General features: G+C 43.5%; 1 protein-coding gene across 3 annotated transcripts in view; it reads right to left on the reverse strand.

Moving 5' to 3' along the window:
* LOC115140231 (pre-mRNA-processing factor 40 homolog A) overlaps positions 1-14,166 on the reverse strand; it is a 39,076-nt gene that overhangs the window by 4,092 nt on the left and 20,818 nt on the right. For 2 of the 3 annotated variants that reach the window (XM_029678671.2, XM_029678502.2), the window contains 13 exons: positions 12,803-13,024; positions 12,218-12,323; positions 8,602-8,666; positions 8,327-8,491; positions 7,109-7,217; positions 6,738-6,888; positions 6,188-6,321; positions 5,671-5,785; positions 5,358-5,470; positions 5,010-5,126; positions 4,681-4,818; positions 3,725-3,820; positions 11-109 (listed from right to left, as the gene is read on the reverse strand). In XM_029678671.2, coding sequence (XP_029534531.1) covers positions 11-109; positions 3,725-3,820; positions 4,681-4,818; positions 5,010-5,126; positions 5,358-5,470; positions 5,671-5,785; positions 6,188-6,321; positions 6,738-6,888; positions 7,109-7,217; positions 8,327-8,491; positions 8,602-8,666; positions 12,218-12,323; positions 12,803-13,024 — 1,630 coding nt within the window. The remainder of the gene's footprint in view (positions 1-10; positions 110-3,724; positions 3,821-4,680; positions 4,819-5,009; positions 5,127-5,357; positions 5,471-5,670; positions 5,786-6,187; positions 6,322-6,737; positions 6,889-7,108; positions 7,218-8,326; positions 8,492-8,601; positions 8,667-12,217; positions 12,324-12,802; positions 13,025-14,166) is intronic. The other variant, XM_029678590.2, reaches the window with a different exon arrangement.

The following is a 14,166-nucleotide window of genomic DNA, read 5'->3' on the forward strand; positions in this document are numbered from 1 at the left end:
GCATACTGACCGATCGCGATCGAGACCGGGAGCGGGAGCGCTTCCGGTGGTGCTTCTTGGACTTCTTAGAATGTTTCTTGGTCTTGGAGTGATGATGCTGGCACTCGTGCTGTGAGGAGAAGAAACAGCAGTCAGGTTGGTGTATAGTATGTCCTGATGATTACACACATTCTTGGATACTTTTCCCCCCACAGAGTTTAAAAACCTTTTTGGGATAGGGGGCAGCATTTTCACCTTTGGATGAATAGCGTGCCCAGAGTAAACGGCCTCCTACTCAGTCCCAGATGCTAATAAATGCATAGAAAACACTGACGTTTCTAAAACTGTTTGAATGATGTCTGTGAGTATAACAGAACTCATATGGCAGGCGAAAACCTGAGAAAAATCCAACCAGGAAGTGGGAATTCTGACGTTTGTAGTTTTTCAAAGCTTGACATACCGAATACAGTGTGTCTATGGAGTCAAATTGCACTTCCTACGGCTTCCACTAGATGGCAACCGTCTTTAGAAACTTGAATGAGGATTCTACTATAAAGGAGGGGCTCTCATGAGACCTGAGTCAGTGGTCTGGCAGAGAGCCTTGGTCTCATGACACGCGGTCACGAGAGATTTGGCTCTCATTCCAGTGCTTTTCTTCAGACATAGGAATTCTCCAGTTGGAACATTATTGATGTTTTATGTTAAAAACATCCTAAAGATTGATTCAATACATCGGTTGACTTTTTTCTACGACCTGTAACGGAACTTTTTGAGTTTTTGTCTAGACGAAGTGCTCACGGCCTCATGAAGATGGATTACTGGGCTGAACACGCTAACAACAAGTGGCTATTTGGACATAAATGATGGACTTTATGGAACAAATCAGTCATTTATTGTCGAACTGGGATTCCTGGGAGTGCCTTCTGATGAAGATCATCAAAGGTAAGTGAATATTTGTGTTATTTCTAACTTCTGTTGTCTCCAAAATGGCAGATATTTCTCTGGCTGGATTGGGCTCAGCGCTGTTCTCAGATTATGCTTTTTCCGTAAAGTTTTTAAAAAATCTGACACAGAGGTTGCATTAAGGAGAAGTCCATCTTTAATTCTGTGAATAACAATTGTATCTTATCTTTTTATTTATCTTTAATTTGCTGTATTGGACTTGTTAATGTGTGAAAGTTCCATATTTAAAAAAATATTTTTGAATTTCGCGCGCTGCCTTTTCAGCGGAATGTTGTCGAGGGGTTCCGCTAGCGGAACGCCTGCCCTAGAAAGGTTAAAAACCTCTTAGAGGCTGCGCATTTTCACAGCTTTTTGTTAAAAATCGCGCAAAATTTCAACGTCCTGCTAGTCATGCCAGGAATATAGTATATGCATATGATTAGTATGTGTGGATAGAAAACATTCTGAAGTTTATAACTGGTTAACTGGTTAAATCATGTCTGTGACTATAACAGAACGTGTGTAGGAGGCAAAATCCCAAGGAAAACTGTTCACAAAAAAACACACAAAAAATATCACTCCGCCAGTCTCGGAATTGTCTATGGCAAGGGAAAATAGATAGCGTCCAGTTTACAGTTCCTACAGCTTCCACACGATGTCGCCAGTCTTGGCAATTGGGTTGAAGTTAATCCTTGGTCAAATGAGAAATAGGCACTTCCTGTCGTCGAGTACACCGGAGGAAGTTATGAAAGGGAGAATATGGACCATGATTTCAAGACTTGCTGCTATTGAATACAGATCGCCCCGTGATCAATTTGATCGATTTTTAACATTTACTAATACCTAAAATTGGATTACAAAAGTAGTTTGAAGTGTTTTGTCAAAGTTTATAGGCAACTTTGTTAATTTAAAAAAATGACGTTGCGTTTAGGAAAGCAGTTTTTTCCTGGATCAGACGGGCTTCATAAATGGACATTTTGGGTATACATGGACGGATTTAATCGAAAAAAAAGACCCAATTGTGATGTTTATGGGACATATAGGAGTGCCAACAAAGAAGCTCGTCAAAGGTAATGAATGTTTTATATTTTATTTCTACGTTTTGTGTAGCGCCGGCTACGCTAATTATTTTGTTTACGTCCCCTTTGGGTATTTCGGGGGTTGCATGCTATCAGATAATAGCTTCTCATGCTTTCGCCGAAAAGGATTTTAAAATTCTGACATGTTGGCTAGATTCACAACGAGTGTAGCTTTAATTGAGTACCCTGCATGTGTGTTTTAATGAAAGTTTGAGTTGTATCGAGTACTATTAGTTGTCACTCTGAAATTTCCGCTGATGTTGATCCCTGTACAGGGACAGCAGCCGTAAAAGACTCTTGAAAATCTTCATCAGATGACAGTCATATGACATGTTACACAGTACATTTGTTTTGTTCGATAATATGCATTTTATATCCATAAATCTCGGTTTACATTGACACCATGTTCAGAAAATTCTCCAAAATGTCCGGAGGAATTATAGAAAGCTACGCCAGATAACAGAAATAGTCATCATAAACTTTGACTAAAGATACATGTTCTACATATAATTAAAAAGATAGCGGTTGCATTAAGAACCAGTGTGTGTCACATTTTTTTTTAACGTTACGGAAAAAGCCTAACATTGCAATAATCTGAGACGGCGCTCAGACGTAACAATATTTCTCCGCTATGTTGGAGTCAACAGAAATACAAAATTACAGCATAAATATTCCCTTACCTTTGACGATCTTCCATCAGAATGTAGTGCAAGGAGTCCTAGTTCAACAATAAATCGTTTTGTTTCATAATGTTCAATTCTAGTGTCCATGTAGCAGCATTTGCTACCACTTTCAGCTCAAATGCCCAAAAAATGACTTCTGGTCCAGGATAATTTTGTATCAAAACTTCCAAATTACATATTACAGGTCGACGAAACTGGTCAAACTAAGTGCAGAATCAATCTTCAGGATGTTATAATCATACAAATCGAATAGCATTCCAACCGGGCCATCCTAGTTCATCTGGGGCTGATTGGAACAGACGAAGCACTCCAACGCATACGCGCCTTCAAGCACCTGAATCTTTTGCGACACTTTAGTACTTTCCTTCCCATTAGGTCAAAGTTCACAGCAAATGCTCCATTACACTTTCTACTAAATGAGGACATCTAGTGGAAGACATAGGAAGTGTTTCCAGATCCATAACTTGTTGGGAAGGGAGGGGCGATGACGTCAAAGTTGCCAACTTTCAGGATTTCAAAACTAGTTTGCAAGATTGCCTGCCCTGTGAGTTCTGTTATACTCACAGACATAATTCAAACGGTTTTTAGAAACTTCAGTGTTTTCTATCCAATATTAATTATAATATGCATATATTAGCAATTTAGGACAGATTTTTGATGCAGTTCACAATGGGCACGCAATTCATCCAAAGGGGAAATACTGCCCCCTATCCTTAAGTTAACAGTTTTTTTTTTTTTATCCTGCTTTTGTCGTTTTATCTTTTGTTGTACAAAATGGCCACATTTTTTCTTTGTTTTGGTGGTGGTCTAACATAAATATATGCTGTGTTTTCGGCGTAAAACATTTAAAAAAATCTGACACGCTGGGTAGATGAACAAGGTGTTTATCTTTCATTTGAGGTATTGGACTTGTTAATGTGTGGAGGTTAAATATTTCTAAGAATATTTTTGCATTCCCTGCGCCACCGTTTCAGCTGAACGGGTGGGGTGTAGTTCCTGTAGGGGAACTCATAGGCTTAACAAGTTTTAAATTAATCTTACCTCCAAGACATGCATGAAGTCTTTGAATATCCTTTTCCTCTCAGACTCCAGAGTCACGTCTTCGAACGCAGATTCTTTGAGGAACCTTTCTCGGACCTACGACATCCAAAGAGACCATAGGAAGTCAGAAAATAAAATGGTTCGCTTTCGACTATTTGCATGATTATCAAATCAGGTGCCAGACAGTACCCCCTAACATTACATTACATTTAAGTCATTTAGCAGACGCTCTTATCCAGAGCGACTTACAAATTGGTGCATTCACCTTATGACATCTGATGTCATCCAACTTAAATACTGATCAATTGTTTTGGGAATTTTAAATTCCCCTGACTGTTCAGGGTTTATTTTGATAATTGTTAGTTCTCAAAGATGATATTATATTGCTACTTAAGTTTATATTCCCGAAAATGTAGATCTCTCTCTACATTTTACACATACACTACCAGTCTAAAGTTTGGACACACCTACTCATTCCAGGGGTTCTGCATTTCTACTATTTTCTACATTGTGGAACCCTATATAGTGCACTACTTTAGACCAGAGCCCTATTCCCCTATATAGTGCACTACTTAACCTTGATCATCAACTCAGAACAGACCAACAAAAACATAATTATCCACAAAGTGTGGAAATGCACATTTTGGCTCCACAATGATATTAAGAAGCACTAAAACCCGTGCTGGCCCCAGGTCTAGTGGTAGCCCTAACACCAATGTGTGTGTGTGTGTGTAAGGCAGCGGTGTCAAATTCATTCCATGGAGGGCCTAGTGTCTGCAGGTTTTTGGTTATTCCTTTCAATTAAGACCTAGACAACCAGGCGAGAGGCATTCTATACTAACTAGTGACCTTAATTCAATCAATCAAGTGCAAGGGAGGAGCAAAAACCCACGGCCACTCGGCCCTCCATGGAATGAGTTTGACCCCTGTGGTTTAAGGGTAATATAATTTCATACCCCCTCCCAGGTGGCCTCTGGTTCCAGGGCCGGGGTGGCCTGCTTCAACATGCTCTTAAAGGTAGCCTCTTTCCTCTTCATCTTCCTGGCCTCCTCCTTCTCCCGCTCCCTCTCCCGAGCCTCTGCCTTCTCCAGCAACTACAGAAGGCGAGAGGGAGGGCACGAGGGTTAGAGGCACAGCGGGGTCAGTGAAATGATCAGCATCCCAAATGGCACCCTATTTGGTGAATTACTTTTTGACCAGGGCTCATATGTGTCTGGTCCAAAGTATTGCACTATCTAGGGTGTTATTTGGGACACAAGCCGGGTCTAAATGGCAGCACTCTTACACTGTTGAAGGCCAGCTTGATGTTGCCTGCGTCCAGCGTCATGGCTCTCTTGTCTGAGCTGATCACAGAGCCAAAGTCTTCAAAGCTAGTGTTGACCTCCACCAGGAAGTTTTTGTCCTACGGGAGGAAACAAAGTAAGTTCATGAAATGCACATGAATCAAAAGTGGTTACCAGACAAGAGACACTGTAAAGTAGATTTAAATGCATCCCAAATGGCACCCTACTCCAGGTACTCAAAAGTAGTACACTAAACAGGGAAAAACGCAAAATATAGTTCAAACGTAGGGCAGGGAATAGGGTGCCATTTGAGTCTCGACCCCTAGGTGGCAGTAAATAACATCTCTCACCTTCAGGATATCCTTAATGATCCTCTTCTCGTCATGGTAGCGAGCCTTCAGGTCTTCCACATAGAACTTGAACAGATCGAGGGGAGTGGAGCCTGCAGAATAGACACCATAAACTAACATGCACATGTTATTCAAGACGAGCTCCAACAACACATGGTTATGACAACACCAGAGAGTTAAAAGAACCAGAGCAACAGAAGGACGATTTGACATTATTAACGCAGTGGCTTAGAACGTGTGAGTGAGTGTCGTCAGTCTGTGGGTGCGAGTACGTGACGAGTGCGTCTGCGCATGCAGAGAGTGCGGCCGTTACCTGGCTGGCCCAGCATGTTGGCGAAGCGGATGTCTGAGCTGACGGTGGGGTACATCTCCATCCAGGCAGACATGGAGTGGAGTTGACCGTGGTCATGGAGCTCGTCCAGGAATTTCTGGGGGGGGGGAAACAACACAGCTGAGCTCAGCAAATCAACTGAAATGACCAATGTCACTTGTCCCCAAGAGGGATTTACACACAAAACATTCTCTCCTATATTCCTGTACTTTTCCAGTACATTGTTACAGTCAAACCCCTGACTGTCCAGTCTGGGTTAGTATTATTATGCGTTACATTTTTGGGGGTGGGAGTAATTTGTCATATTACACACACGTGTGTAATTTAGGCGCAAGTGTGACCTGGAAATGTGTTTATATATATCTCCCAACTCAGAGAGTGACTCTCGGTGACACCAAAGGGCTCGGTTTGCACTTGCCATTTTGTATCAGGATTGTCTACGGTCTACACAATGTTTCCAAAATGCTAGACGGTGGTGTAGGACGCCCGTCTTTCTCACCTGGAAGGACTCTCTGTTCTTGCGCTGTCTCCTCCTCTCCCTCAGCAAAGTCTTCTGCTTCTCGTCCTCCTCCTCCTTCTCCAGCGCGCGGATGTGCTCCTCGAAACAGATCAGAGCATCCTCCTTGTCCATGTCTGAGCCAAACATAGAGGAGAGAGAGAAGAGATAAGACACAGAGAGAAGAGAAGACAGCCAGAAGAGCGTCAACAGAGCACTCACGTCAAACGGAGTCACTCTTTTACCCACACAGCTACACCGGTGCAAACCACATCACCTGACTGGACAGGGCAGTCAGCCAGCGACTGCAGCTACTCAGCCTGTTCAGTCGTTCACACATTCAAGCTTAATGACGGAGATGTAACGGTGCTGCTCTAGTTATATGAACGCAGAGCTCGGAGTAAGGATGTATCCCAAATCGCACCCTATTCCCCACACAGAGCACTACATTTGACCAGAGCCCTATAGAGGGCAGCTCAGAAGTAGTGCCCCATGTAGGGAATAGGGTGCCATTTGGGACGCAACCCAGTATGAATGACAGCGTGCTGCGTACTCTGGAGCTCCTCGTCCTCAGCGAAGGTGGGGTTGTCCAGCAGGTACTGCTGTGCCTCGGACCAGGTGGTGCGGTAGGTCACGTTGGCCATGTTGTCCAGGATGTTCTTCAGCGCCTCCCAGTTCCTCTTCCTCAGCTGCTTGGCTTGCTCCTGTACCACACACACACACAGGACAAGGATGGAACAGACGTTAGTTAGGCGGAGGTCCACACACTGACAGAATGGTAGGGTTGTCAAATTTCAGTTACTGCAATTTTGCAACGCTACATAATATCCTTATAGTATTACTATGTTCTTCAGACAGCAAAGGTCCTGTAGTGGACTATATAGGGAACAGGATGCCGTTTGAGAGGCAGCCAGGAACACGGACCTTCTCCTTCTTGGCCAGGTAGAATAGGACATCTTCATAGATCTCCAGTCGGTCTCTCTCTGGGACGGTGCTCCACACGTCCAGCTCTGCAAACATCTGCTCTGCTTTCCTGGTTCACACACACAATCACGGTCATGAACAAAGATGACATGCATGACAAACATGGGTGTGAAAATCCCAAAGTTCCCAGAATCAGGAGGGAATAGGTTGGGAAAAAAATTAGAAAAACACTTTTTTTTAATAATCGGGAATCCAAATGACCATTCCACAAGGGGGCAGCATTACACAAGCTATAATCATCACTTCTGATCTTGCCCGGCTCAAAGCACTGCTGCGATTGCACATGGTCCAAGAAAGACTAGTTCACTTTTAACATGAGAAGAAACATGTTTAAAATACCTCATGACGTAAGTAAACCAAATCAAGTACATGATCTCCATACTAGCAGTGAGGCCAGCGGAGAAGTAGTATTTCTAGGATGAGTGTGTTCTTAAACAATACAAATCAACAGACAACCTTGATGTCACACCCCCCCCCCCCCCCTCACAGCTGTTCATTCTAGGCCAGCCCAGCACACAAACAACATGGAGTCGCCACGACAACAGTGGCCTCCAAACTGGCTGGTTGTCAAGGTCACCAGCCGATCACTTTCCCTTGAGCCATGTCAGTGACTTTTACAGTTCACACCCAGACAAAGAGGGACACACACACACAGAGACAGGGAGACTGCATGGTAATGAATGTGGTGGATTCAAATGCAGGGGAAGTCAAAATCCTAAAATCTATCTGATAAAGCAACGTTTCATTTTAGGGTTGGGGGAAGTTCATAAACCAATCTGCCTGTGATTTATTCAGGATGTGTACTATTAGTGTATACTCATCCGCAAACAATACATCTGGTATGGCTAGATATGGAATATGGACTGACCACAAACACTAGACCATAGAGAGGTCGATGATTAAGTGGGGGCATATTGTCGGTGCTCCGGTGACACATGAGCAAGTAACTCACTTGGATCACGTCTGCGTGGTGTCATTGATTATCTCAATAGTGCCACATATTGGCAACTCCAGGAACCACATATCAGTGACAGAAACGAAGACATATAAAGACCGAGGCTTAAACAGCAGCCTATTCTTACTGGCCCTAGTGCACTATATTATTAAGGAATAGGGTGGCATTTGGGACACATTGACTACACCAAGAAAGGCACTTACTTGTATCTGGTGGTAGATGTCATTTTCTCGTGATTCTCCAAAAATCTCTGATACGTTTCCTTGGACTCCTTGTATTTGAGTCTGGCCTCCTCCTTCTCTTCTTTCTCTGTCTGCACCTTGTAAGCATTGAAGGCCTGCTTTTTCTCGCTTAATTTGGGCAGGGCACTTCATTGTGGAGGGAATAAAAAAATATATGTCAAACAGTTGGTTAGAAAAGTAATTGAATATTCATGTACGACATAAGCATAATCAGAAATACAAAGGTGGGTGGGTACCTGTAGCGTGGGTCATTGATGATCATTTTCATGGCTTGTTCCCACGACGCATTGGATGAAACGCCCTGAAATTTTAAAAAGAGGATATTGAGCGTTAAGAGTTGACACTCAAATCACCTCAGCTGTACAATCTGCATTACAGCTCATATGTAGCAAAGCTGTGTATGAGGGCAGCTTATGTCACCATCAACAGCAAACAATACATTGTGCTGGGAGTAGCCTATGTATTCAATTTATGCACTCATGTACCAGACCTGGGTTCAAATACTCTTTCAAATATCTCAATTACTTTAAAATATATTCAAAGGAAGTATTCAAATATATTTTATTTAAAAAGACAGGTAGTCTTTCAATGTAGGCATTTCATCATTGTACTTGTGACTTTACAACTAGTTAAATATACTTGTAAGTATGACAGTATTTTCAAATACCTGGGTTAAATGTATGTATTTGTACTTGAGTCAGTGTATTTGGTTTTTACAAATAACCATTCAAATAAAAAGTACTTGTTTTGGGCTGTGTTTTAAAAACCAGATACTCAAATATACACTGCTCAAAAAAATAAAGGGAACACTTAAACAACATAATGTAACTCCAAGTCAATCACACTTCTGTGAAATCAAACTGTCCACTTAGGAAACAACACTGATTGACAATAGATTTCACATGCTGTTGTGCAAATGGAATAGACAACAGGTGGAAATTATAGGCAATTAGCAAGACACCCCCAATAAAGGAGTGGTTCTGCAGGTGATAACCACAGACCACTTCTCAGTTCCTATGCTTCCTGGCTGATTTTTTTGGTCACTTTTGAATGCTGGCGGTGCTTTCACTCCAGTGGTAGCATGAGACGGAGTCTAAAACCCACACAAGTGGCTCAGGTAGTGCAGCTCATTCAGGATAGCACATCAATACGAGCTGTGGCAAGAAGGTTTGCTGTGTCTGTCAGCGTAGTGTCCAGAGCATGGAGGCGCTAACAGGAGACAGGCCAGTACATCAGGAGACGTGGAGGAGGCCGTAGGAGGGCAACAACCCAGCAGCAGGACCGCTACCTCCGCCTTTGTGCAAGGAGGAGCAGTCGCACTGGCAGAGCCCTGCAAAATGACCTCCAGCAGGCCACAAATGTGCATGTGTCTGCTCAAACGGTCAGAAACAGACTCCATGAGGGTGGTATGAGGGCCCGACGTCCACAGGTGGGGGTTGAGCTTACAGCCCAACACCATGCAGGACGTTTGGCATTTGCCAGAGTACACCAAGATTGGCAAATTCGCCACTGGCGCCCTGTGCTCTTCACAGATGAAAGCAGGTTCACACTGAGCACATGTGACAGTCTGGAGACGCTGTGGAGAACGTTCTGCTGCCTGAAACATCCTCCAGCATGAACGGTTTGGCGGTGGGTCAGTCATGGTGTGGGGTGGCATTTCTTTGGGGGGCCGCACAGCCCTCCGTGTGCTCGCCAGAGGTAGCCTGACTGCCATTAGGTACCGAGATGAGATCCTCAGACCCCTTGTGAGACCATATGCTGGTGTGGTTGGCCCTGGGTTCCTCCTAATGCAAGACATTGCTAGACCTCATGTGGCTGGAGTGTGTCAGCAGTTCCTGCAAGAGGAAGGCATTGATGCTATGGACTGGCCCGCCCGTTCCCCAGACCTGAATCCAATTGAGCACATCTGGGACATCATGTCTCGCTCCATCCACCACAGACCACCACCTTGCACCACAGACTGTCCAGGAGTTGGCAGATGCTTTAGTCCAGGTCTGGGAGGAGATCCCTCAGGAGACAATCTGCCACCTCATCAGGAGCATGCCCAGGCGTTGTAGGGAGGTCATACAGGCACGGGGAGGCCACACACACTACTGAGCCTCATTTCGACTTGTTTTAAGGACATTACATCAAAAGTTGGATCAGCCTGTAGTGTGGTTTTCCACTTTAATTTTGAGTGCGACTCCAAATCCAGACCTCCATGGGTTGATAAATTTGATTTCCATTGATAATTGTGTGATTTTGTTGTCAGCACATTCAACTATGTAAAGAAAAAAGTAATTAATAAGAATATTTCATTCATTCAGATCTAGGATGTTATTTTAGTGTTCCCTTTATTTTTTTGAGCAGTGTATATGTATTTGAACCCAGTTCTGCCATTTATGGGAACATGTATGCATGTGTAGCCTATTTAAAAGATGTAACTTGGTGCTGAGATTCTCTGGCTTGTTCCAGCCAAGGCCATACATTTTCTTCAAGCTGCAATATGGAACTTTTGGGCCAAATTCACATATAAATCTGAGTCAGATCTGTAACTCTCATTGAAACCAAGTCTAAGAAGTGATAGGTCTGTTCTGTGTGATATATCTATGATTCCAGTTCTTACATTTTTTTTCTATAGTCTTTCACTTTTATACACCAGCTTCAAACAACTAAAGATACAATATTTTTGTTATGGAAAATATATTTTGGTGGTTTAGATGGTACAATGATTTTCTATACTATACTTGCTTGTTTTGTCATATAAACTGAAATTACAATTTTAGTAACCAGGAAATGGCAGAGCGATTTCTGCATAGTCCATCTTTAATTACTAATAGATGCAGGGTTAAGAGGGGTTGAGTACCAATAATTTAAAGAAATGCCAGAGAGCGATAGCTTACGTAAGTGGCCTTTTTGCCTGCCTTTCTCCAGTAGAGCGACTCATTCATCCATTATGAACAGATGATTTCTGGGCATGCATTTGCCGTGTCACAGTCCATGTCCCAAATGGCACCCTGTTCCCTACAAAGTGCACTTGTCAAAAGTAGCGCACTCTACAGGGAACAGGCTGCTATTTGAGACACAACCAGAGTTATTCTAACCCAGTGGAGCATGCCACTCTCCGCTGTCTTAATCCAGGCCCGTGCCTTCATCCAATAACGCTAATCATAAAGACGGAGTCATTAAGATCTCGCAGGGAAACGGTGAAAGCAATCTCAGAGGAGAGCTTTGTGCGCCAAATTAAAAAGACCTAAATATAGCTGTGCTGAGCCACCTCCTCGGTCAAAAACAACACATCCACTGCCACAGCAACAGGAGGCGCGGTGAGGATTAGCAATCATGCTAAAACCTGAGAGTGCTCACGATGAGGCGAGACGGATTCAGTCCAGGAGGGCCATATTGGTAAACAATCTTTAGGTGGAGTCCTTACAGCACTACGAGCACCTTATTATCAAACCGGATGAAAGTGGTTATCAGACAAAAGTGTGTGTTTGAGGTTAATTTTGTTGGCTAGCTAGGAGAGCTGCAACCGACTCAGTGGCCATGAGGTTAGTGTCTGCCCTGAGATTGGAAGGTTGTGAGTTCAATCCCTGGCCAAGTCAAACCAAAAGACTCAGCATTAAGCACTCAGCATTAAGGAGATAGACTAGTGTCCTGTACAAGTACAACCCCTGGACATCAAGCTGCCTCACGCTACAGAAACAGGAGCTAGGCTCCTGCCCTATGAGGCGTTCCAGCTCGCACAAGCTTCATTGACACACTTTGCCTTTATGAGCGAGATGTAATGTTCAGATTGTAAATTCCAATAATCATTGGGATGACACATGCAGGAGTCCCAACTGAGCAGCAGGAGAGCTATGGAATCCTCACCTTCTCCTTCAGGAGCTCTTTAAAGGCCTGCTTGGCCTCTTCTTTCGTGTTCCACTTGTACGTTTTCTTCACCAGCTCTGGCCTCTCATCCTTCGAAGCGTCATTACTAAAAGGAGAGAAAGGAAGAAAAATATGAATACTGTCCTCAGATAAAAACGGCACCAAGGTTTTTGGTAGTCCGATGGTGTGTGTTCTTTTTTTAGACACATTTTTCTGGGTATTTTGAAGTTTTATTGGCAGATATAGACTAAAACATGAGATTGGGATATAGGTAAAGGGAAATTTACAGAAAGTGAATGGTTGAACAGCACATACCGTCAGTGCCAGGGGCTGGTCAAGTGGTAGTGTGCCACCCATGGACCACATATTTCCCCATACCACTAGAGCAGCCCCTGGCACTGACGGCATGTGTTCTGATAATATAGGTCGCCCCACTGACAGGAGAAACTGATGTTTACAATAGGTTTGTACATTAGGGTCGGTGCCTTTACTACAGTCGAGTGAGATTCCTGGTGAGTTCATTGTAAAGCCCATGTTGCGGGCTTCTCTATTCTATCTGGGGGGGAAATGGGCTGTCTGTAGTACCTGGCTGAGGCCTCCATGCCGACCGCTTCTTCTGTGGAGTTCACAGGCACCTCAGCGCTGACCTCCGCTACATGCATGGGCACCTGGGACATCTGTTCCTCCAAAACTGTTGTAATCGGCATCATGACCGGCATTTCCATCATCATGGTCGCCATGACAGCAGCACTGTCAGGCTGAAGGGTGGGGGCGATTACAGCGCAAGGAGCGCCTACCTCCGATGTCCTGCAATCAGTTACGTTAGTGATGGAGGACCTTGATAGTGCATTCCCCATGATGCTTTTAATTAAAACAGGAGTGCCTCTTCAAATGTCACAATAATTAGGCCATTCCATTCTAATAGAACTATAAATAACAGATCAAAAGGAAATGTTTTTGATCATTTGATTAAGTTAATGTGCTCCGTCATCTACAAAGATTTTTTATTTTAGGTCATATAAAAAGGTAAAATGGCTTTGGCAATAAAGTCTGTAGAGTAGGGTTGGGCGGTATCCAGATGTTCATACCGTTCCTGTACCACACCGGGTAGACGGTATTACAGGCAGTGCACACAAGAGGCGCTATTTCCATCCCCCCCAAAATCCAGAGGGGGATTGACTGTCTCTGCTGTAACCAAGAAGTTTGATCTTGCAAGCTAACCACTTAACTAGCAAGTTAGCAAACCAAATGCATAGCTGAAGCCCTGAGTTGGAGATCATTTATTTGGCACATAGCTTATAGTTAGTTACAAGCTCTGCGGCGGGTGGGAGGACGGAGGGGTCAAGTCGCGGGAAGGACGCAATATCTGGACTGTAGTGACACACATTGGTTATGATTTAGTGCTTAGGCTAAGCTGTATGTAATTATTCTAATTTACATAGTTACAAAAGCCATAAACAACATGATTAAATCCCTGTTAAGAATAAACACTAGTTATGTTGTTTTCCTTGGTAAAAGAAAGTTGCGCTCAGTCACACCGAGTACACAACAGCGGTCCAGAGCAGAGCTCCCAGCCTACCTCACTGATGATGCCATCGGAGGAAACGATGACCCACCTAGAATGGTGGAGAGGAAATGAGGATCGCTTTCCAGTCCTGGCCAACGTCGCCCATAATACATATGCAGCTGTGCAACAAGCACTCCGTCTGAACGCGTTTTCAGTACAGCAGGAAATATTGTCACTCTACTCCCAGGTCTTTAGGTAGGCCTAAGACAGGGTATAAAAAAAACTAAAAGTTTGGGGTCACTTAGAAATGTCCTTGTTTTTTAAAGAAAAGCACATTTTGTGTCCATTAAAATAACATAACATTGATCAGAAATACAGTGTAGACATTGTTAATGTTGTAAGTGACTATTCTAGTGGGAAATGGCAGATTTTTTATGGAATA

This window comes from Oncorhynchus nerka, linkage group LG1 (genome assembly GCF_034236695.1).
Source record: "Oncorhynchus nerka isolate Pitt River linkage group LG1, Oner_Uvic_2.0, whole genome shotgun sequence".
NCBI lineage: Eukaryota > Metazoa > Chordata > Actinopteri > Salmoniformes > Salmonidae > Oncorhynchus > Oncorhynchus nerka.